Source organism: Centropristis striata, chromosome 3 (genome assembly GCF_030273125.1).
Source record: "Centropristis striata isolate RG_2023a ecotype Rhode Island chromosome 3, C.striata_1.0, whole genome shotgun sequence".
Classification (NCBI taxonomy): domain Eukaryota; kingdom Metazoa; phylum Chordata; class Actinopteri; order Perciformes; family Serranidae; genus Centropristis; species Centropristis striata.
In genome coordinates this window covers 21,807,277-21,833,406 of record NC_081519.1, presented here as the reverse complement: position 1 = coordinate 21,833,406, position 26,130 = coordinate 21,807,277, and the positions used below count along the sequence as shown (strand labels likewise).

Below are 26,130 nucleotides of genomic sequence, written 5' to 3'. Positions count from 1 at the left end.
TGTAATTGTTTTGCATCTCTTTGGTAGTTTTCTCTTCTATTTGTGTTTTTTTTGCACCTCTTTGTAGTCATTTTTTTGTATTTATTAAGTAATTTTGCAAGAAAAACACCAGGTAGGCCTGTTAGGTAATCCATCCAAGATTGTCGAGACAGGACATTTTGTAAGAGTAAGTCAGTTATTCTCAATTATGACTTTCCTCACAGATCAGATTCAAGCAATTTGACCATGTATTTATTCTGCATGACACCTCTCATCTGATTGGTCAGCCACTGAGGGAATATATGCTGGTGCTGACATCTAACCAGCCCTAACCCACCGACAATTACCCATCATTCCATTCCACAGTAAACACTGACAGGCTTCACACCGTCTTGCCATCAGGCCTGGGGTTTGATCAGTCCTGTGACTCCTAACCCATTCTGACTTCTCCCAGGGATCTGATCCATGATATCTGGGAAGATCGACATGAGGAATGTGTAAAAGGTCAGAGGCCAAAAGCAGCTCTGCAGGAAGTCCTCCCTGCTTTAATAAGGTAAACATCAGTTCCTGCCCTGCGATGGATGGAGCTACAAGAGGACATGTGGTTCACCCACTCTGGGCCTGAAGATTTAGAATGGGCTACGTATCATTTGTTGATTTAAGTCACTGAAAGTCTTGTCACAGTCATGTGCTCTCTCCTGTAAAGGTTAAATTCCCAATGATGCCTCTCTGTTTTTTGTATTCCTAGTCTTAGATTAATTGATGCTTGAAACACTATGCAAGAGCCAAAGTTCCAAAGTGCATCAAGAGATTAGGGTTTGGCTGAAATTTGTTCCATCAGACTCATCCTGTGAACTGATCTTCTTTCTTTCCACTGGCAAAAATGTGGTTATAAATTGCAGCAGAATTGCATCAGCATGAAAGTGCAATCAGATTTATCACTTTATTTTTCAGGGGAATCACTAACATCTCCAAGTAAAACAAATTATCTACATATTGCCCTCATAAGGGTACTTATAATTCTAATAGTCCCGCAATGTTTCAATGGGGATATAGCTCTGTTACAGTGCGTATAAATGGGTTTATAGTGACCTGACCTTTGTGCTACCTTTTGCTTGTGTTTTAGTGTGGTGGGATGTCACTGCAGTATCACAAATTACTGGTGGAGAATCCGGCCAATGATTAAACCTGGGAGGATGAGACTTCAAGATATGGCTTGAAGACTAATAACATGATGTTGAGAAGTTGAGGAGAGAAATCAACAGCAGATGACTCACTACAGAGTGATCGATCAGTTTGTCCACATTTTGGACTAACATATGTGGCTGTTTGCAGAACTAAAGCTGTGTAAAGACAACCAAAGTCAAACAGAATACCAAGGGATATCTGTTCATTTTGGCTTCAAAATAAAAGCATGAAACTGCTTAACACTCATCCCTTATTGCTCAAGTGTCCAGGACCATAGCTAAGATTGTAAAAATGCTGAGGTCATGAGCCTACATTTTCATAATTCACATAATTGTGTGATAAGTTTGACCACTTTTACATTGTATTTTACATAATTTGGCTCTTTAGTTGTATTTTCTATAATCTTTATCTCCAATATAATTTTACATAATAAATAAGGTTTATTGATGACTCCCAAATCAATCAGAGAAAATTGTGGGTCTATGAATACTGTCATTACTGTTACATTTTGGATAAAAGGGAGTTTTAGAAAAACAATTACTCCCAACAAACATCACAACATAGCATATGGCTTTTGGGCACACTGAACTGTTTATTTTTATTTTTTATTGTTGCATGTTTTGCCTTTATCTGTCAGATTTAAGTGTAGTGGCCTACTGGAAACAGGAAAAAAGAGAGGTGCATGACATACAACAAAGCTCCCATGGATGTATCCAAACCGAGACTGATGCGGTATGCGGCATGTGTAACCATTCGGCTACCAAGGTACTCCCATCTAAACTATTTTAAGTCTATACAATTTTTAAGTGTCTGCATTTTGTAATTTATAAATATATTGTATAACAGCTTGGTTTTCCATAACTAGTTATGGAGAACTAAGCTCTTATTATAAAGTAGTAAGACTCTCTTATGAAGCCCACCACACTTTATGCATGTATCCTATCCTGTATCCTATTAAAAGAGCCTTGTCTATACTGATAATGTAATTTAATGGTGCATCTTCAAATACAAATGTCCTTGGGGCTTTTGGGTCCCTGTGAGTATGAGGGCACTTGGTAATATATCAATTATATCATAAACTTGTCATCCACCTCCAATATCTGTTAGAAAATTAATTCCCTCCAAAATTTATTCTGTTAAACTCAGATGAATTAAAAGCCATTATCATAGATCTAGACCCGTCCACTAAGTATTCCTCTTCTCACTTAGGTTCTATACATATAACAATGTTACATTTTAATTTAGCAGGTGCTTTCATCCCACAAATTCTTCTGACATACACCTCAGACTTCAGACAAAAAAAGCAAGGATCTCTTAAGAAGACAACAATGAGTAAGCGGGAGCTGTTTTTAGTTGCTTGTTTTGTCAGTTTTGAATTTGATGCTGACAGCAACTGGGAGCCAGTAGAGAGATCTGAGCCACATGGTGACGGCTCTGAAAGTGGATGTAAGGAGACCTGCCAGTAGAGAGTTGCAGTATAGCATATAGGCCTGTACCAAGAGTTGTGTTGCATGGTCTATCAGGTACGTATGGACTGTATGTGACTGGATCAGGACCCAGAACAGAAATCTGGGTGTTTTATTTTACTACAAACTTAAATTTAATAAACAATCAATCATACTTACTCAAATAAAAATATTAAATATTAAAAAAATTAGATTCTAAAAAATTTGATTCGACTTTGACCTGTTTTTATTTGGTGCGTGGTGATCAGACAGACTAGCTCTGTTAATTATTTTAAATATTTCTTAAAAAGAAATACATTCTCAGGAATTAGTTATTATTCTTTTATTATTTATTAATTTATTATTATTATTATTATTATTATTATTATTATTATTATTATTATTATTTATTTATTGGTAAAATAATCGCCTAAGTCATTTTTTGTCAAAATTGTTTTTTTTTGCCTAAATCATGTCCTCATGACGCCGGCCACCTATGGTAAAATCGCCTACATCTTCAGTTGATCAGATCATGTGAGTTTACCCCTTTAAGATCATCACTTCTTTGACAATTTGCCACATTCACAGGCATCAGATAAGAACCCAGCAAAGAAGAGCTAGAGGGAGATTGTTTAGTTATCAGTTTAGTTTATCAGTGTTTTATTGGTCACACTAATATTGGTAACACTTTACTCTAAGGTGTCTACATAAGAGTGACATAAACATGACATGGGATGTGTCATGAACATAAATGACACTTTGAAGTAACATTAATGCTCATGATACTTGTCATGTCATGTTTCTGACAGGCTTGTGTGACTCTTATGTAGACACCTTCAAAATAAAGTGTTACCATATCTTGCTTAAGTCACAAAGGCATGTTCTAAAAATAGCCTAAGTCATTTATTTCTCTTAAGTTACATAATTTACACACAGTGTTATTACTATGCCAATAGCCATCCTTTGTTACATCCTTTTTGAGTGAAATGATCAATAAATGTCATATGTTACACTTTTGGTGAAGTTTTTTGTGTTTCCTGCAAAACTTTAAAAAACGAGTTAGGCGATTATTTTAACAGGGTGACGATAAGTATGAGTCCTATAGAGTTTTACCTTGAAAGGTCGAACCGGAACTTTCAGTCTTTTTTAAACGTAGCCTACAGCTCGACCAGATTTGTCAAGGCGCTGCTTGTGTTTGGGGAGAAAGGGGTTAACATGTAAACCAAACGTTTGGAAAGACGCTGTTACCCCCCTTACACAAACAGACCGGCGGCCCCTGCTCGGACTACACTGACAGTAATGCAGTCTGTTCCAGTTTCCCTGAACCGGCGCACATTCACGTTACGGTAACTGTGCGATACGGCAGAGCAGCGGAGTCTGCAGCCTGGCTGCAGCCTGGCTCGGTTGTTTCTGCCTTTTCCTTTCTCAACCGCTGCGTCTTCCATACTGGACATCCAAGGATGTACAGGAAGATAAGCAGCAGCAGAGGTGAGCGAGCCGGATCGATGCTCTTATCGGTGATAAAGTAGACACCGCCGTCAGAACAAGGGCTTGGCTCGGCTTCTTGGTCGTTTGCAAATACTCAGGATGAGGAAACCCAAAGTGACTCGGACGGGTTTTGCCTTATGCCTGGGATGTTTCATTATGGTCATCCTCTACTTTAACAGCAGTCTAAAGCCAGGTGAGCACAAATTCTTCTTTATCAGCTTTACAACTGAGCAAAAAACAGCCTACATCTGGAGCTTCAGTATTTTAGGCTATTTTCTTTAAATCATTTATTTTCTTCTTCTAAAATAAAACAATGCAAATGTAATGCTCCGCAGTAGTGAAGAAAGTCATGTAGTCTAAGCTATGTATTTTTTTTCTTTTTTTACTGTTAATTCCATCAGTTTATAACCACACCTCCATCAATAAGATAGATAGATAGATTACTTTATTCATCCCCGAAGGGAAATTCGGTCAAGTCTGCAAGTTATTCACAAGTAAATATATCTTTTTCAGAGTTTATTAACATAGCCTGCATGTAAGAATAGTAGACATATCCAAACTTTACTAAAACAATAGATTGTTAAAGTAATAGTTATAGGATCTAAATGCGAAGGAAGGTCCCATGAGGTATTGTAGCCTTTATTTTTCAGGGACTATAATTATCTACATAGATTGCAATCATTTAGAGCATATTTTGGACATTTGAAAAATATTATTTGTATGGTAAAAAAGGGGGTATCATATGTCAATGTTGTCTAACAGAGTGTGGACTGTTGGTCTGAACTCAGTAGTACACGGTGCAGCAGGCTTGCTGGCTCACTCATGTTATGTCCATATGTCATAATGGAATCCATTCATGTCATGCACTGTCAGTACTCTAAGGCACTGCAATAATCTGTTGCAAGTGTGCCTGAAAGGAGAAAATCAAAGAAGTATTTTTAGCCATTCATATCATAATCAAGGAATTTCTGTGTCTGTGTGTTACTCATTTTTAGTACAGTATGTCCTCTCTGCCTACCATCATGCTCATCTTTGTACACTCACAGTGTCTGGACTTCCCCGTGAACCACAAACCTTGGTGGGGGAACAAATTAATTACCAAACTGATTAGTGGAGTATTTCCTCCGCTACGTGGAGGAAGGCTGGGAGAGGCTGCAGCTGGCTGGTAGCGGAGTTGGCCCTCACAGAGATCTGTTTCCACCGCTTCAGGTCCCTCTCTGCCACATACAATGGCCTATTCAGACATGCCAAGCTATATCGTGGGCCAAAAAAGCTTATATAGCCCATACTGTGAGGGGAATTTGGGTTTTTAAGAGAGGTCAGTCAGTTCTGGCTATATGTGTGATGTAAGACATGACATGGCAAAGACTGCTTAGAGTAATTGGGAATCTATGCTAGACCAGCCTCTTATGGAGACAGAGTCCATCCTATCATACTCCTGAAAATGATTTGCTTGAAATGTGCTGTTACACCTCTAAAGTAAGTTTAAGGGCGATTAGAAGCACTCAAGATTAAATAAAACACCTTCAATCCGTGGGATGGTTGTACACTGCTCATCTGTGTGTGTTTTTTTTTTTTTTTGAGAAGATGTTTAATTTTAAGTAGCTGGTTCAGTGTGGCTACCTGAATTGTCCTCCTCTGTTTTATACATGGATTTAGCACATCACTTTCTCTTTGCTTTTGATGGAGGAACTTTAAAAGTTTTAGATCAGAATTTAAAGGCATACTATGCAGGAATTTTTGTACTGTTTGTAAACAAAACATCAAACATGGCCCCTCCTCCACGACTCAATGGAACTGAAAACAAACCCCATTATTACCCCAGTATTACTTTTGAATTATTCTCTACATTGATTTTTATAGGAAAATCCTGCCTTAATGTTATATTATACTCTATTATATTTGCAATGGAAATATTGAAACGTGGCCTACTGTTGTCAGTATTTGGCCATTCTTTGCAGCTCATAAGAAAATGCCCTTTTCACAGAAGAAATTATTAAATATAATGGCAGGAAAAACCCAGGTGTAATTAATGCCATTTCCAGCGGCTGCAGCTTTCAGGCCTGGATGTGCATGTTTGCGGCTATCATCACTAAATGGGACTTATTACTCACACCTGTGCTTTTCCTGCTATGACAAGTCAAAGTGTGTGTTGTAAAAAGGTCTGTGGCACAGGAGATTCCCATAAGACAGAGGGAGAGCATTCATTTGCATATCCTTACAAAATAAGTGGAAGCTTGCTTATATACAGTATAGTCAGACTCTTTACTGTGTGGTTCATTCTCAATGTTGGCAAAGCTCCATGTTTGGCTGTTAGCTAAACTAGCTGGTGAACATAGTGGAGCACAAGCAGCACACTACCAGAGCAGCAGCTTCAGTCCTCCATCTGTGTCCACACAGGATTCATTCACAGTACTGAGTGTAGGTCACCTGCGTTTTGGCAGTGCTTAGAGTTCAACACACGATCACTGTAGTTACTGGGTTGCATTTACGATTATTGATTATTAGTGAGTAAAATGCAAGCTTTCTGGACATCTTCATTGAAATAGAATGTATCTGTTCCGTCAGAAGCATGTGAGACTGAAAACTTGCTGAAACATCTCCTGTGTAGACACACTAATTCACCAGGTGCCAGAGACAGAGCTCTAAATGAATGATAATGTTGTGCCGTAACTGCTGGATGTGTAAATAGCAGTGGTGGGCCGTCAGGGCCAGCAAGGCCTTCTCTGCTGGCCTAACATAACCAGAAATCATGATCATGATTATGATAAAGGTTAATTTAATTTTTCATTTACTTTCCCTAAATATCTAAAAGTATTCATATTCTCCTCATGTCATATTATGCTCCTTCCAGTGCTGTTGTTTTTAGGTTAGAGTTTTTATCCAATCAGAATTTAGCTATCTTATGTTGCCAGGCTGTATGAAATCTGCCCGGGCCTTCAGAATCAACAATGCGGGCGTCTGTGCACTGTAAGTGAACGGGCAAATACAGTTGATAGATAGTTGCGATAGCCAATCAGATCACGAGTTGTGTCAGTAAGGCCCTCTAGCTGGCCTCACGTTGAACGTGACATTTACGCGTCCTGTGATTGGATATGGATACTTACTAGTTTGAGCCACGGCAGGGCTATGCAGATCAACAGAGTCACACCCGGGACTGTTAGCGGTATGTAAATAATCTGGCGCATTGGCGCAGCTGTGTGGTTGTACTCAAAGCAACAGGTCACAGAAAGTCGTGATATGTCACGTTTTGACATGAAAAAGTTTTTTCACAAAGAGACTTGTTTATTGTGTCGCTGTCGCCAAAGTATGGCCGTCTTGTTAGTGTCTTTCTGATATTAAACTGCGATTTTGCAATGTATTGTGCAATCTTGTTAAAGCTTGCATATTCTTTGTGGACTCATTTAATAAAACTTTTTGGAAAGATAATTTTAAAGACCCTTTTATTTTCAAGTTTTGACAGTAGCATATCAGATATGTTTTAATTGCTGATGCGGTAGGCTATTGTTGACTTTTAAAATGCGCCGGATAACAGCCCATTTTGTACACAACTGAGGTGATGCAATGCCTAGTAGTGCTTCAGTGTGTTTCTAACTACTCTCCAGTCCTGGTGTTATAAATGCTGGCATAATGAAAGGTATTTATTGACTAAGTTGGACATCACTGAAGGCCTAAGTGTGAAATGCACCGCCCGCCACTGGTAAATAGATTTCCATATCATCTTAAAAGGTCATATTTCATATGTCATGTCAATGTTGCATTTCAGCTTGTGGCCCAAAAAATCAACTATTGCAGGTTTAATGTCAGGAATCACAAGATAATTAGCAATTATTCAGTAGAAAATATTCTCAAGTAGGGCCCTAATTAAGACTTTTTATTTTTTACATGCTTTTACCAAGGTCTATGACAATATTTGTGGCTGTTATATGAGCAGCATTTTCACATAATATACTGTTTATTTTATACATACCTGGAGGATTATAAAGAATATCCACCAAAAGACTCGTTATGTCCAAATCACCCGTGGTCGATACCAGAATTTGTCCCTCGAGAACCTCTGATTTTGCACAAAGGAACCATAAAAACTCATCTCCGTTTTCCATGTTTTTTTTCCTATATAATGATTTTGGTTATTACCAAGAAAACCATTTAAAATGTCTAGATATCAGCATTTAAATTAAACTCTTACAAACTATTTTTGTTGTTATCATTATATTTGTCCAAACAAATGTACCTTTAGTTGTACCAGGCATTAAAATGAACAAGAAATTAAATAAAACAATGGTCTAATATTTTTTCCATGACTGTAAGTGAAGGGTAAAACATCTGAAATATATTATTTTCCCTCTGGTTTATGGTGTTGAGAAGCTTGAATGTACATGGAATACATCTCATGTTTCAGGCATTAAATCTGCCTGTTAGTTTAGAAGTCAGTTTTAAGTCAGTTTAAATTGGTTTCAGATATGCTGCCTGTCTGTTCTATTTGCATTTAGAACACCTTCACCTTCCCTCTGTTGCTCCATCTGGGGTAAAGGTCATATTGTTTGTTCAAAGACTATATAAAGCTGCAAGAGAGCAGCCACACAACAAAGGAATGCACTGCCAAGTCACAGTTACACCATGTCAAACTATAATGTGATTGAATTGTAGTCCTTTTGCACACAGAATTGACAGCACAAATCTAAATTTAGGATAATTACATATATACAAATTGGGCTTACTGTACATGCTGCACTGTCATAGACACAAAATGGAAACAGTAGTTTAAGAGAACATGAGATGCCTCCCACATTGCAAAAACTGACCATTTTAACCAGGCATGATATGTTTTTTTTTTTACCCCATATGTCAGTTTTACTCAAAAAGTACAAAATCTGCCCATTGGTCTGGCATCATTTCACTTGTTTCCAATTCAGATCCATTTCTTGCCTCAAGACAGTGCATCTTGGTATTTATAGAGTGATCCGCCCTTTTACAAGAGATATTGGTTTTCTCTGGGAGATTTTTGCCAGTCTTTGAAAATTGACTCTGTTCCACAAGACACGACTCTTTCAGATGAGCATTTCTTCGTAAGTGTGGTATCTTTACTACAAGGGCAGCTGTTTCTCTATAAAGTACAAAGACAGAAAGACTGAGCAGGGAGAAAGCTGTGTGGGGGAGCAAGGTCTGGAATGCGGTATGTTTTATAGCATTGCCAGGATCTTCCCCTGTACAGCCCCTTGAAAAGAAAACCCATGAACACTTATATGTTGCCAGGTAACATGTGCAGATACAGATGTGAGCTGATGGTTATCAGGTATCTAGTTCTTGCATTTAATTACAAGCTGTACCTGAAACTTTTGTTTTGGTCCTTGGGCTACAGTCATTATACCTGTCCTGCAGAGGTACCCCCACTTCATACCTTCCATGTCTAGGCTTGACTTTAAGCCCTAAAGGAGTCTTAAAAAATGATCTGTTCAGCACTTTAGCTTTATTGGAGCACCTGCAGCGCACTAACCAAATGTGCTCCAGGGCTTTTTTTGACATAATTCAGACTTGGCATCAGTCTTGGTCCCTAAAGTCTTATGAAGACTTGTGGATGCAACACTGTCTAATTAAAAACAGAACATCCACAAAGGAACAGTGTGACATTATCTTTATATCCTGCAGTTGCCAGCTGAAGTCTGTTCAGTGTCCTAACTGCTGTCAGATGCTCAGCGATCTGGGGCCATCTTATGACAGGTCATTGTGGCCCTGCTGTTCCAACTTGTTCCCCTCCAGCCAGCTGCATATTAATGACGCAGAGCTGCAGGAGCTGATGATTCAACAACTACCCCGGAGCATGTTTTTGCTCTACATTTCCTGAAACCATCTGCTTTCAGAGCTGAAATCCTCAAGTGACTTGATTTGCGGTTGTGTCCCTTCACTGTTGATATAGCCACATGAGACCTCCACTCTCCAGAATTCTGTTGTTTTACTAAAGTCTGTTGGCTGCTCTGCTGCATGGTTAGCCACACTAACAGCAGTCAATCAATCCAAAACTTTGGTCCAGACTGAAATATATCTTGACAAATCTCAGATAGATTGCAATGAAGCTTGATACAGACAGTCAAGGTCCCCAGGGGATGAATCCTAATGACTAATGGTGATCCTCTCACTCTTTCTAGTTCCACCATTAGGGCAAAGTATGGAATTGTCCGTTCCAATAACTGCTTGATACATTGGTTACAGATATTCATTGTTCCCAGATACAACCAGTGAATTTGGTGATATTGAAATTGACTATGTTGACCAGCTTAGTTTATGCTTTATATACACACTGTTTGCAAAGTAAGGACAGTAAGTATGGACAAATGTCCACTAGATTGCTTTCAAGTTTGACAGAAATATTTATTTTCCATTCAGGATAGCTTTGATGATCCTCTAATTTGTCATCTAGTGCCACCAGCCATTTCAGTTGGTCCACTACATTGGTTTATGACCAAATACCTTCACAAGTAATGCCATACCCATCAGCCTCAGCTGTACTTATGTAGCAACTTGTCTTTGTACAGTTTCCTAGCTGTGGCTTCTCTTAAAACCACACTTTAAGTCATCCTCCTTGTACTTCCGTTTTGGAGATCTCACCCACAATATCTCCCACTTGATGAAAATCACTACACGAGTCAATTTACAGATGGCAAAGGGGCTACAAAGCCACTGGCAAGATTGTTTTTGCCACACATTTCTTTTATACTGTGTATCTATCAATACTGAAACCTGATCCAATACTAGATAATACAGCTTCACAGTGCATTCTTCAAGTACACTTAAATCAATATGCTTGACATTATTTCATTACGAAAAGAATGAATGCATCAAAGCTGTTCCTTAAAGATACAGTATGCAAGATTGAATCTAATTCTCATCCGTGAAATATCATCGATTTAGGTTGATAAGCACTGATATTTGATGACCTGGGAATGACTCCAGAATTGCATACTGAAGCTTCAATATTTGTTTGTTTTAAAACTATTTTTGTATATCTTACAAAATACATATACATATGTGCAATCACCATAGATGACAGCAAAATGCAAGAGATTGGGCTGAAATGAAACAAGTGCACATAAATTAGGTAAATAATCTAAATAACAGTGTCATACTGCGTTCTTCTCATTTATGATGTTTAGTGTTTCTTAGCGGGTGCAGCTCAGCCCTGCTCTTACACACACAAGCTCAGCAGAGTCGAGGAGAGACAGATAGTGGAGAGTTGTGCGTGAAAGCGTACAAACACCAACAAAAAGGATCAACTTAAGCTCAATATAGCAAAACAGCCCATACCAAAAAAACCTTTATCCCCTGATATCAATGAATTAAAAATGATCCATTATCAAAGTAAAAATATGAAGAGATATCATAATTTTGAAGATACACCTTTATTTTACAATTGCCACTTTAAATGTATTCTTGTTTTTAAAAAAAGAACAGATTGTATTGTGATGAAACTTTACATCACTACCCATTACTGAGTCTTGGGGACATAAGGGACATCCTAAACTTAAGCATGTTGACATTAGCGTTTAGCTCAAAGCACCACTGTGCCTGAGTACGTCCTTACAGAGCTGCTAGCATGGCTGTAGACTCTCTTAGTCTGCAGTGTGCAACGTCCTGGTTTTCAGTGAACAGAAATAGGAATGGGCATATGACTCTTGACAGTGTAGAGCAGAGTGTGGCGGTCAATCAACTCTTTAGTTCATAATTTCAACATTGGAGAGGATCTGAAAAGAGCAAAGGAGACAGCTTGTGCCACTTATCTAACAGCTGAATATGCTAGTTTTTATCATCACCCTGTCAGCTTGCAGAGAGATTTTCGCACTTGCAACTATTTAAATGCAGGTTTGCTGCAACATGCAACTGGATACTAAAGTTAGCCAACTTAACATTTCCTTTGTCTCTGAACAAAAACAGAAATACTCATAACTCATACATTATTCGAAGACTCCATAAACAGACACTACACCACCCACATGCCTCCTCACTAACACCCTTTAGACACACATTTGTGGCCTAAAAGGATCAGGCTTTCCCTTGTACAGTGTGTCTCTCAGTAAAGCTGCTCTTTGGCAGGAGAGGCCAAGGAGGGGGGAGGGGGCCCCAGATTTCCCAGTGGGACCTAAACACAGAGCTCCGTTTATGGCCTGGACAGGAGGAACACACATCAGCCTTTCTATATTTTGCATTTCCGAAGCCCTCGGTTCTGTGCAAACCAGGAGGAATGCTGCAGGGTTTTGGGTCTAGACAGGGTTAAACCAACAGGAGTACTCCTTCCTTTGATTGGGCTTTAGGTGGGGTTGGTGAATCTCCTCAGTGGAGGAATTTAGGCTTACAGCTGGGACAGTGTTTGGTGAGAAAAGCCCATTCTTTGAGTCCATAGCTGTAAAAGTTTGCAGCATTTTGTCACATTTGGAGATACTTCTTCTCTGCTTCAAGCATCAGAAATACAAGTTTTTTTCTCTCCCACTTCTTCACAATGCTCATTCTGTTTTGCCCGATATCCAGCTTTTTTTCCCCAAGACAATCACTTTATTCATTGATATTTTGGAGCTGACTCTTTTTTTTAGAAAAAAAACTTAACAAAATTTGGATTATAAATGTTCAGTCATGCTGAGTAATGCCATATGAGAGATGACACACAATGCACTCTTTCAGCCCAGTCAATGTGCCATCTCAGCTTGTTGCAGAAACACTCACAGTCGGCCAGGCATTTGTCAGTTCCAAAATAATTTCAGACATTACCTCTGCAGACTGGTGTTTCATTTAAAATGGGTAGAAAATATGGCTTTGGGAGTGGTCATGTTGTAAATGTGTTGGTGAATCACTGGTAGTTTTCCAGAAGGAAGTGGTGATGTGTTTAGAAAACAGGTCAATAAATCAGTGTACTGTAGCAGAATGCTCCCCTCACTGTGGCAGCTTTAGACAGAGCACAAAAACTTCCTTTGGCAGCAGCATCTCTATCTCTGTCCATTTCAGTAATAAGGCTTAATTTTGGATCGCATTCACACGTTGAATGATTAACATAAAGGCAGAGACACACCAGCAATCCAAGCAGCAATAGAGCCCTTGAATAAACTACATTTCAACAAATACTGAATTTGTTTGCGTAAATATGTCCGAAGTTCAACTTTTGTGAACTTTGACTTGTGAATTTGTGCCATTGATTAATAGCCAACTATTGTGTAGGTCCTGACCTTCAAGGATTGGCTGGAAAGTTCAAAATCGGGGAAGCCATCAAAGCTTATTAGCTGTGTGTCATCTTTCTCTGTTAATACATTTCAGTCAGAGTATAACGTCGAAGTATAAAGCTCCTCAATTTCCTTTATCTTTTGTATGAACTGTGTGAACTTAGTATTTTGTTAGTGACCAAGCTAAGCTGATTTGGTTAGCCTAACTGACCGTTAGAAAGCTTGCTAGCTCTATTTTTGCCTGTCTGTTCAAGACTCACATGTTGTAGCAAGCTTGCTAGCTTGGGGGGCTGTAGTTTCCTTTTCAATTTCTTTATATTGAATAAAATGTTGTACTAGAAGAAGCCCAGATAGAAGAAAAGAGACACCCCAGGAGCTAGTGTTAACTGTTTAGCATGTTAGCAGTTCTCTACAATAGCACTCACTCACTTTTTTTTTTAATGGTAGAAATGCGGTAATGTTTTCCCGGCTTAAATGGGTTAATTATTGGATTGCATAGCACCAAGGTGACTACTTTGATGGATACAAAAACAGTTGGCAATAATTGATTTGCCCACAGTGTATGATATGTAGTTGGTGGGGTTGGTTCATTAACACTCATACATTTTACGTATGTTGTAAGTAAGTAAGTAAGTAAGTAAACTTTATTTATATAGCACCTTTCACAGACAGAAGTCACAAAGTGCTTCACATAAAAATCATACACATAACATAAAAATGTACATACAAGTTTTAAAAGACTGAAACAACAGCAATTTAAACAACCATAGCAGTCCCGAAACAATTAATCAAAAGCCTGAACAAATAAAAATGTCGTCAGTTGGCTTCTAAAAGTGACAATAGAATCTACTGAGCGCAGTGAGGGAGGGAGACTGTTCCAAAGCAACTTTATATCCCTCACATATTATTTATGCCTTTGGAGTTTGGTCATAACTACACGTTCAGTACTGTACATGTATTACTGGCTGTCTCCACCATGAGTGTGTCAGTGGGTTTACAGCTCATAAGCTGCTTGGCACACATGACTGGCCCGATCACACCACAGTGTGAAATCACACACACACACACACACACACACACACACACACACACACACACACACACACACACACACACACACACTACTATTCACTCAGCTGAGTCTTCCTGTAGTTTCAGTATTGTGTCAGCTCATCTTTTTCTTAATGTGATTAGGCAATTGAATTAATGCTACTAATTAGCATTAAGTCCCATGTACTTGTAAATTCAGTTGCATACAGATCACATATGACTTTTAATGGCCGCGTTAAGTACAGAGAAAATATGGATTAAAAACAGCATTAAAGCATTAAAAACATACTGAAGTTAATGAGACTTTATATTAGCTTTTTAATGACACTGCAGAATGACAGTCATAAGTTTTGCTCCTTGACTCAGCATTGAGGTGCTTGCTGATTCCCAACATGCAGCTCTTTGAACATATTTACTGCATTTTACCACCCTGATTCTAAAAAATGTAATAAAAACAGAGTGCAGTGATTTGCAAATCCTTTGCAACATAAATTTAATTTAAATATCATTGAAGATATCTAATGCTCAATCGGGGACACTTTCTGTTGACATTGTCTTTTTTAGGTAGTACACAGTGTCCTTACTTTTTTGGAATTGGGGTTGTATTATTTACACAGTGGTAAGGCATACTCAGAAACGTGTTTTTTACTTTTCAAGTATTTCGCCTCAAGCACAGGATTTTTGCCTGTCTGTCCAAGACTCACATGTTCATCTATAATTGGCTTGGGCTGTACTGCCTCTGTTCAGTAATACACACAGAAGATAATAGGAAAAGGTAGGATTTCAGGAAAATGAGTCATATTTAATTTATTGTAAATGGCAGCAGTAGACCTTCGGGACAGAGCCAGACAATTTCCTGAATAGCTTTCTTGTTGGTGCTGGGTTATCTCTTATCAATCAAGTGTTGCTTTAATAAAGATATAAAAACACAATGAGGTAACGTTCAGTATTAGATTAAAACTATATTAAATTATAAATTCTAGTTTAAAATGGATTAGATTCGTTAAATCCTCACACAGGGGATGTTCATGTTTGGAGGCAAACTCTGCTGTGTGTAAAATTATTAATAAATGCAGTTTCTGGCATCTTGGTCACATTATCAGTCTCTGTAAAATAATCAAGCATTGAAAGAAGTTGCTGAATCAATGAGGCAGTCTCCCATTTTTGACTGATAATGTAAGGCAATGTGTCTCTGATATTGGCAAATCTGCCAGAGGAAACATTTGTGCTGCTCTAAGGAAACCTGAATGCTACAATAAAACGTTAAGTAAAAAGAATAGGTCTGCATTTTAGGGAAATATACCAATACATTTAAAAACGTTCTTATTGGGAGCCACATGAAAAAAATCAAGACCATTCTGTCTGAGACTTTAAGGAAACAAATAAGCACCCCAAATGGTGAATTATTAATTTAATTTAAAATGATATACACAAGTCATTTCTTCTGTTCTGCAACAGCAAACAAAATATTACCAGTGCATTTTATTTTTTCCAGAAGTCAGTTGCAAACCTTCTTTAAATGGTAAGCAACCCTAAAAACGTTGGTAGATACCAACTTTTTTATAAAGGTCATGTCACATTATGTTGTAAATTACATTTAAGGTAAACCTAACTCTACTGAAGGGAAGTTTCCACTGCATTCAGTTACAAAGTTGTGCAGTCTGATGCTGGTGTGAAAGTTCATCTAACAATACTTCTCAACATACCCAGACGTTATCTAGGTCCTTGGGCTTCTCTTTCTGTTTCTGTCAAAGCCACAGAGTCTGACAAAAGTTACTATTTAAATATAGAAAATGATATGTGCTGGCCTGCCACAGCCTGTTTTTATCTACCATTTCAAGAGCACTGGAGCAGACAAAACTGTGGCAATAACAAACCAATAAAATTGTCATTATTGTTCCCAGGAAAAGGTTTATTCTCTGTGTTACAGCAGTTTCTACTGTTCTACATCTACTCTTTTCTAGTGTTAAAGTGGTACACCACACAGTATCTATCTCTGCTACCTAAAGACTTGATAGGAGGATTTTCAAAATGTGTTGTTTTCATTTATGTCACTCAGATTCCAATCCTGACCTGCATTTGTGGTGTGAAAATAGTAGCATAGTCAATCTTTGTGACCCTGTCGTGTTCATTATTAATAGGTGCATGCATCTTACAGCCATCTTCCACACCTACAGGGGGTGTTGGATATTAAAAAGATAGACTTTTGGTATTGTTGTAAGAGGACTTGTTTGACCAAGTTGATCTATTCATTAAATATCATTTAGTTAATTCCCCAAACTGCATTTATAATATTTGGCGTGATGGTCAGTTAGTGCTTATTTTTATTATCATTTATTCTCTTGTCCTCCAACTTTTATTCTTTTTCTTGTATTTTGGTTCTGTGTGCATTGTTAAATATACATTGTTGAATGTACAGTAAGTGTTTGATTGTTGCCTTACTTAACATATATTTGCTTTGGAGGCTGTTTCAGTCAGATTTCATGACAGATGTGTTCTGCTTCCTCAGCCTCAGAGCCGGTCAGTGAAAGAAGCAGTGGGCAGAAGTCAAGAAGGAGTCCTCTGCAGACGCTTTATGACGGGGACCAGGTCAGTCCTCTCTAACTACTGTATTTCTTCGTTTTTTGCCTAGCCTGAACTATTGCTGAAAGTATGTACATATTTTAGTAGGCAAATTCAATTTGAGCTCTAAGTGATTATTAGACACACATGCCTAAGGTACTTGGACGGACAATGTATGATTCTGATTCCTTATGTGTTCCTGGTGCTGCTGCTGGTTATGTAGAACAGACGTGGAAAGGCTCAAACAATAACAGGCACACTGCATAAACTGCAGGCAAGCTTGGCCAAATGTTTAATGTTAAGTAGGGTGATTTTAAAGATTTTCAAAAATTGTTTTCCTATTATGGAAATTTCAGCTATTTAATTTTGATCAAGTTGTAGAGCCTTTTGTAACATTGTGTGCAGGTCTAATATGCTACTGCTTAAGGAAGCTGGAGCCTTACAAATTAACTTGGAACTGAAGTTAAAATGTCTAATCTATGGAAAGGTTTCTTATTTACACACAGTCCAGGATGTGCATACAGCAGAGGGGTAGAAAACATGTGACCACAATTCAGTGTTTCAGAATATATATTTTTGAAAGCATTAATGGAGCGCAAATGTAACTTCTGGTATTGCACTGTGTTGATTTACCATGGACGTGGCTGAAATATGTGGTGGTCCCCTGACCTGATAGATTTTTATTTCAGCAGCCAACTGGTTAGAGCAGATTCGGAGTCTCACTTATTTTTACAGTGAAATGAAGTAAGACTGACATCTTACTAGCAAAATTACATATTTCATTGTGGTTTCAATGCCTATATGTGTAGAATATGTCACAGGCACAAAAGCAGTGTCCACACAGACAGTGTTTCTGCTGCTAGCTTCTATGGCATAGCCTGCCATCTACATGCATATATTTCAGTTTAAAAAAACTGTGTTAACAAATGTAGAGATTCTGTTTCTCAGAATTGCTACAGTAGAGGTAGGTGGGGGAATAAGTCAATACAGCATAGTATCCCGATATTTTGCGCAGTAATACTATATTGATTCAAGTATCGATATTTAGCATTCTGTTGCCTTTTTTTTCTGGAGGCCGTAGTGGGCTCAGTTTGAGGAATATACCGGAGGTACAGGTATAATATTAAAAAAATAACTTTGCAGAGTTTTTTCATGTTTCATACAAAAAAATACAGTGAAGCTTAATGTTTGATATCAGTTCAGTTCAGTTTGACTGAATACTTTGTTGGTCAGTCTGTGGGTTTGACTCTCATTGTGGAGAAATAAAAAGACTGAAGTGAGATGAATACACTGAGAATTTTTCTCTTATTTGACAAAACAATTCTTTATTGAATTAAATTTTGTGGACACAAAATGCAGTTAACAGTTAAATCACAATATATAATGTATATCGCAAAGTGCTTAAAATCACAATAATACTGTATTGTGACTCAGGCATCGCAATAAAATCGTATCATGGAGCCTCTGGTGATTCCCACCTCTTTGCTACAGGGTTTTATTTTTAAAGTGAAACAGGAGGTGTTGAGTTAAAAGCTGGTTCCATGACACGCAAAAATGATGCTCACGCAGTTAATGTGGCCCGGCCATTAGTCCCGTTTTTTTAATCGAGCCACCTTAAAATCCCTTAAAATCTGTCCAGATCACTATGTATGGAATATACTCAGCCACCATGTATTAACCTGAGTAAATAGAGTTTTGAGAGGAATAAATCGATGACTTTCACTAATCAGAACCTTGAATTCAATAAGATTAAATCCATCTGTCCATCCATCAGCAGCACTTACCATCTAACCCATCTCAGTTGAACCCTAAAAAAGTATCTCCTGCTCTTAGTAACTAAGTGGCTGATACACCAGTCATCTTTGATCTTTGTGATGGCTTAATACTTGTGATATTTTTCATGTCAAGTACAATTGCTTTGATGTAGCTTTACTCAGCAGAAAAAAGGTCAGCCATCTTTGTTGAATTACACCGGGGACATTTATTGAGGAGGATTTATAGGTTTGTACAGACACTGTCAGACTTTTGACAGTTAAGAGCTCAGTAACTTAAGAACTGTATTTGATGAGCGCAAGAGAGAAATCATGATTTTTTAGGTATTTTTCATGTATTGATAACAGTCAGTATGAGGCAGTATTTTAAATACTACTTTAAAAAGTCTACTGTGAGCACACAAGGAAAAGATTACCAAGTGGCCTCCTACAGTGTAAGTGTATTAGAGGGATATTAGTGTTATATGACTGTGTGACACGCAGTGTACTGGCGCCTTTAGTCTTGTTTTTAACAGGGAAGGGCAGTCTCATTATCCTCTGCTGTTCAAGGCTCAACGCAACAAACAACAATAATCAAATGCCCATAAAAGACTATGTTGACATAGTAATTATTGCAGTAAGCCTTAGTATCAATAAAGTGTCAAGCAAATTATTATTGGATACTGTCCTATATAATGTTGTTTATCAAAAAAGAAAATAGATGTTGGGGTGTGGTATAATGTGTTGACACAGTATTTAGTAGTGTAAACTGTCAGACTATCAGAGAGAAAAAACACATTTAATTGGAGAGGAGGAGATAGGAATTTTTAAAGGAAGGGAGGTTTTATTGGTCTATAGCAGGGGTGGGCAATTCATTTTTTCCAAGGGGCCACATGAGATATTGTGAAGGTTGTAGAGGGCCGGACCAATACTCTGAACTAAATGCTGCTCAATATTAATTTCTTCATTTAAAAAATGCAGTAAATTATCTGGTTTTCAGCTGCTACTGGCAAGAATACATGTTATGATAAGACTATGTTAATGTGGAGTAACTCAAATATAGCAGTAAAAAATAGTAAAATCTCCAATCGTTATCTCACTTTTGCATTTATTTTAAACACAACATACATTCAAACCACAAAAACAATATAGAGCATGTATGTTTACAGTAAACCAGTAGTTTATTAACTTTATGCAAAAAGAAATTAGTGTTTTTCACAAGGTAACAAGGTAACTCAGTGTTTATGTTGAATGCATTTCTGTGCATACTCATGCATGCACATACGTAAATCGCCTTCAAAGTAAAAGCACTGCAGTTGTATTGATTTCTTATTTTCGGGGTAACCTCATGCAGGCCGGACAGGGACAGCCAACAGGCCGGATGCCCAATGCCCAGGTGTGGTCTATAGGGATTGTTCAGATTTTCTTCATTGGTATTATATAAGGTACTTATCCTTTAGTCCGTGTATTACCTACAGTAGATGATGGTCAGCATGCCCCGAGCTTGGAGAAGCAGACAAGAGTACGGGGGCAGCAGCTACAGGAGGTAATGCACTGACTGTTGACACATTTGTAAAGCCTAATGTCTTAACATGTCAACAAAATGTTTTGGGTAACTTTTTTCTTGCACTAAAAGTGAAATTTAATACAGTCTGATCACTTTCAGCTTATCTTAAACTACAGTAATGCATATATTATGTAGTCAGTAATGTTTTCATTTAAAAAAAATCAAGTTAGAAATCTTTGTTAGATCAGTTTAAAGCTTCTGATCTACTGTTAGATGAAGAAGATTTAACATTAGTAATGCCTCTTGACTGAGTGTTGATGGACAGCTGTCCAGCAAAGAACTAGAGACTGATACCAGTGGGTGTGTTTAAATAGCACTGACATTTCAAGGGAAAAATCAGTGACTAATGAGGAACTTGTTTGGAGCAGAGAACTGTTCCTCCACCCTGAATTCATCATCCTATTTCACTTGGTTTGTCTGCATCTGTGTTTCTCACTTTAAAAACAACAATCGCGCCACTGAATCAAATAATATCATATTTCATAAACACAGATAACTCAACATGCCTTTTAAAAAATAGTGTGTCCTCACAGAATGGTTGTTGTGGTGAATTTATTGCAAGGTTACTTTGAAAAATGAACAGGGATTTTCTCTAATAAATGTGCCTGGGTGGGGCTCTGAATTATCACTGTATCTTTCTGTAACTCCGTAGAGCACAGTGCTGTAAGGCAGCTGTTCCCAGTTAAATCTCCCTGTGAGGAGAAGGAAGGTGTGCATGCCAGAAAACAAACCAGCTCCAGTTGACATCATTTACATTTAATTGCTGGTGAGACTTTCTTAGTTCCTTTCCACTTAAATGCTTCCCCAACAGGAAAGATCGGAAAATTATATGAGATAGATTTGTTTATGTTTAATATGTAAATACAGTATGAAATTTGTTCCTTTACTCATGCATGTTGTATTTTTTCTGATGTGCACTTGGTAATAGGTGAAAAGCTAAGTGCTAGAAATGGAGGATAATGGCCTCCCTACTACTACCCTACTCAGTTAAATAAAGCAAATGCAGCTCTATGGACCACTGTAGATATTATTGAAAAAATGTTTTGACCTTTTATCAGTGGTTTTCATTAATGATGAAAATTGGATAGTGGTTAGATTTTTTAAAAAGAACGTATTTTCTTTCAATTTAAAGGCATTTTTTTTAAGTGCAATAACACATTTGTTGATGTAGGAGAACATTATGCTAGTTAGTTAATTCATTAAGTAAATAAATTAAGATTAATCATTAAATCTTAAAATTCCTCATTAATAAAAAAGAGGTTAATAGTAGTAATAGTTAAACTTGACGTAGGCTTATGTTTAACTTTGACTGAAAAGTTAAAACATTATTATTCAATTTTATGTCTCCATTTGTGTGACCATTTATTTCTGCAGGAAAATTGAATTTCAGACAACGACAAGATTTTGTACATTTATTTACTAAACTAGGATCAGAAAGAAAGAAAGAAAGAAAGAAAGAAAGAGAAAGAAAAAGAAAAACAAAGACAGAAAATATTTGTCACTATCACTTGTCACTCAGGGATGAACTGAATCATAGGTTTGATGCTGGTGTAGATGACAAGGTGTTTTGCTGTTAATAACAAAGATTTAACTAAAAATGTATCTGACCATCTTAAAAATCAAATGATAGTTACTCCTAAATCATCATCAACCCATTAATCATAAAAACACAGCCATATACGACCTGAGATTCTCCTTGGTGGTCAAACATCCCCCAACGCTGACATGGTCTTCACAGAGTGGACACTTAACTTGTATCTTCAATAGTTCATTGTCCCAAAAGGAGGAAAACTGAGTGAGCAACTGGTCATTTAAGTTAACGGACCAAAATATTGAGTTTTCACATACTGAGTGAGGAGAGGGATGGAAAGTTTAATATAACTCATGAAAAGGAATAAAAGATGAATCATCTGTGTCCTTTTGAGGAAAAATGGCATAGGTCCTTACATTGATATTGAATATTGATAGTGATATCTAATTGAAAAGGTGCATTATTATTTTCTCTGTTGAAACTTTGGGGCAGTGGAACAAGGTGTAAATTTACTGAACATATTATTATTATTTATCTATTCATTTATCCAGTCGACAGGAAGCAACATTCGCTTTGTCTCCTGAGAAAAATGTTCCACTAATGTTGTATATTTGTGTTTGGTGATGGGCAGGTTGTGTACAGTGGACTTATTACATCTTTCTGCTGCTACAGCTAAAAACAATGTTGATGAGAACAGTGAAAATTAACCAGAATGGAAACGTTTCTGTTAAACCAAAACAATCAGCTGAAGGATGCTAAAATGCACCGTAGAGCGGAGGGGAACTGAGGTGGGTGAAAATCCCCCACGGTTTTTGTCACTTCAAATGAACCCTTTCAGATTACACATAGTTATTTGATTTGTTAGCAATATGAAAATATTGATGAGTGCAACTTTAAACACTTCTATAAGGAGGGATTTTATATAACCTTAAAACATGCTAGAAAAGCAAATAACTCCTTACTTATAAATTTCAAATTTAATTTTGTTGAGAGTTCTAATCAAATTTCCAATTGTAGGATAAAACAGATTTCCTGATTTGCTTTTGTCTAAACTTCTCTTTCTCTTCATCTGCAGGATCTTTATTAGATTATAAAGCATTTGGTTTGATGAAAAGCGCGACATATGAATATTGTTAGCTTATTAATCTTGGCAGCTTTTTTCTACATTTGACACGTGTGTATACATACTCAACACACTTAAGAAGCCCTTGGTATTCTCTTTGAAAGGCATGTTTGTCCTGTGGTGCATCCTGGTGACTATTTTAACATCCTCAGAAGAATGATCTGAATCATGCATATGGTTCACATGAAGGGAAGTCCAAGGTGGAAAGATGTACACAAACATGTGCTGAGTGTCAGAAGGGTCAGTGTTGGCTCTAGACTCTCTGGCAAGTCCAAATCCTTGATGTTCTAATGTCTGCCAGTAAACACAGAGCCACACATAGTGTCAGGCACTGAGTCAAACTGAGAGACTCAGGGCTCCGACCGCTGCAGTGGTGAGCCAGGCTGAGTAAATGAAAGAAGTAAATAAGGCGTTTGTGCCACGAGGAGGCCAAGCTGAACTCTCTGACCCATAATTTTATTCAGGCGATATGCGGATATCAGGGATGGACCATGATTAAGACCTCCAGAGGAGAACTATCTGTAGTTTAATGCTGGGTATCTGCTCCATTTGGCTAGAATTTGGTTTATTTTCAATATGGCCTCCAAGGGCTGACCTTAAAACTGACACAAAAACGACACCAACCCTAATCCACTAATATCACTGCTTACATATGTCAGGGAGTGCTATTGCATGTACACTATATTCAAAAGTTGTATAAAGCCATTAGTGTAAGTCTGCTAAATTGCCCTAAGTGATGTCACTTGAGTCAGTGGCTGAAGACTACAAATTTGGAAAAGAAAAAAAATTAGGTTTAAAAGAAGGGCTCATGACTACATAACTGCTACAAGCACAACACATCAGAATCTCTGACTGAACTGTCACTGGTTGAGGGTAATGTAATGGTTTTTTAAGGAAAAAAAACATGTAAAAATCTCTTGATTCTAATGCGATGCTAAATGGGTGTAGTACTTTTAAGAAGGGTTGTGCTATTACCCTGCTTGACTAGAACCAGGCCCACCATTTGGAATTATGGACAGGGTGCAAAGGTTTCCAAATTGGGCCTCTTCTCCACAACCACACTATACAATAAACAACACCATAGAACTTTGCATGCCAACTGGCCTCCATCAGTTTCTGAGGCTGGGTTCAGTCTTGGTGATTGGTTGAAATTTTTGCCCATTCTCTATAGCCATAGAAATACTTATAACTATAACCTAGGTTGCGCGTCCACCCAGTGACGATCCCCATAAAACATTTTACAATTTACTGACACTGACCTGTTTAAAGACAGCTCCACCAGCTGCTGTAACAAAACAAAGCAAAAATATTCGTCAACATGTCATTGACGATCAGCAATCAGTATTGTTGGCAAAGAAACAGTGTAATTGTGTATTATTTTAATGCTGTTTTGCCTGGTTGTCATAGTCTCACAATGTAAATAATAATCATAACCTTAGAATAATGGCCAAAACTATGAAAATAAATCCAAGCAGACTAGTAATAGCTTTAGATTTTCATATAGATAAACATTTTCTAACTGTTAATTTCTTCTTTCTCTGTTCCATGTAGGTTGAGACAGCAGTACAGGCGATCCATCAGGGCAGACGGGAAGTGTTAGAAGAAGCCTGCCGCTCCTACACCCGCAAACGCAGAGTCCTCATCCCCGAGGACCTGAAGCATGTTATTGTGGATGACCAGCACGGCTTGCTGTACTGCTACGTGCCCAAAGTTGCCTGCACCAACTGGAAGCGGGTACTCATGGTTCTGACAGGAGCAGCCGGGTCCCTACAAGATCCACTGGCGATCCCTGCCAACGAGGCCCACATCCCAGGGAACCTCCGCACCCTTTCGGAGTATTCCACCTCACAGATTAATCAGCGCCTGCGCTCCTACCTTAAATTCGTCTTTGTACGCGAGCCCTTTGAGCGGCTGGTGTCTGCATACCGCAACAAATTCACACGGAGCTACAATACTGCTTTTCATAAACGATACGGCACAAAGATAGTGCAGCGGCACAGGCCAGACCCGCAGCCGGAAGCTCTGGAGAGGGGCAACGATGTCTCCTTTGAGGAGTTTGTGTATTACCTTGTGGACCCGGCAACCCAGCGAGAAGAGCCCTTCAACGAGCACTGGGAGCGGGTGCACTCACTGTGCCACCCCTGCCTCATCCACTACGATGTGGTGGGTAAATACGAGACGCTGGAGCAGGACTCCCGCTATGTGCTTCAGCTGGCCGGGGTGGAGGACCAGGTCAGCTTCCCCGCCTCATCCAAGAGCACCAGAACTACAGGAGACATGGCTGCCCAGTTCTTCCACAACATCAGCCCCTTCTACCAGAAGAAACTGTACAACCTCTATCGCATGGATTTCCTGCTCTTCAACTACTCAATACCAGCCTACCTCAAGTTTAGATGAGGCTGGGACATCACTTATCCATGGCATAATTTGAACATGCGGAGCTTGGACTTAAAGTCTGTTATTGAGATGTTTATCTCTGTGTAGGCCTTATTACAGACACCGCGAGTACTCTTAAAAATGTGTCCTGATGAGAGCTCCAAAATGAAGTCATTTTACAGACTGAAGAACTTCTTTGCACACAGGATACAAGTAGGATGCTCAATCACAAAGTGACAGTTGCTGCCTACAGAAAGACAAACTACATTTTACTGTAAAGAGTGATCCAGTGGATGTCGGTCACTGCATTTGAAAGTGTGAAATACCATTAAACTTTTGGTTTAATTTAATTTGGGTTGTAATCTGCTGCTCAAGGGAGTCAGTGGGCACGACAAATGTTATCTGCAGTACCTTAATGAAAGTACTAAAATCTTCAGACAGTGAATGTCTCCAAACGTGCCTCTGATCGCAGACAATGACAACTGTGACTATTTTTTGTGCTGTAGGAAGAGATTTTTGTGTAACAATAATATTGTCTTTATTTATTGTGTTATTACTGTGTCCACAAAGTCAGAAGACGAACCAAAGTAGATATATAGTTTCTCTCACAATTTTCAAATAAATGCATTTCAGCAAGAGTTTGTGTATTGGTTTGAATATTGGCTTCAATATTGCTGTTTAGAGGTTTTTAAGACAGCTATGCAGATGCAGATATCCTTCAGAATACAGCAGTCACAATTTTAATGTGAGTCTTTTATTTCAATGACAAATCAAGGTTGCAAAGATGTCATCTAGTAGTTTTTACTGTGAGAGTCCAGTCAAGCTTGATGTCACTGTGAAAATAGGATACCATCTTCAGATGCTATT

General features: G+C 38.2%; 1 protein-coding gene across 1 annotated transcript; it reads left to right on the top strand.

The window, feature by feature from the left end:
* Nucleotides 1-3,812: 3,812 nt before the first annotated feature.
* LOC131968344 (carbohydrate sulfotransferase 11-like) lies at nt 3,813-25,899 on the top strand. Its single transcript, XM_059329176.1, has 3 exons — nt 3,813-4,293; nt 16,863-16,942; nt 24,439-25,899. Exons 1-3 carry the CDS (start codon nt 4,200-4,202, stop codon nt 25,282-25,284), a joined length of 1,020 nt encoding a protein of 339 aa, XP_059185159.1. The 5' UTR covers nt 3,813-4,199; the 3' UTR covers nt 25,285-25,899.
* The last annotated feature ends 231 nt before the right edge of the window (nt 25,900-26,130 follow it).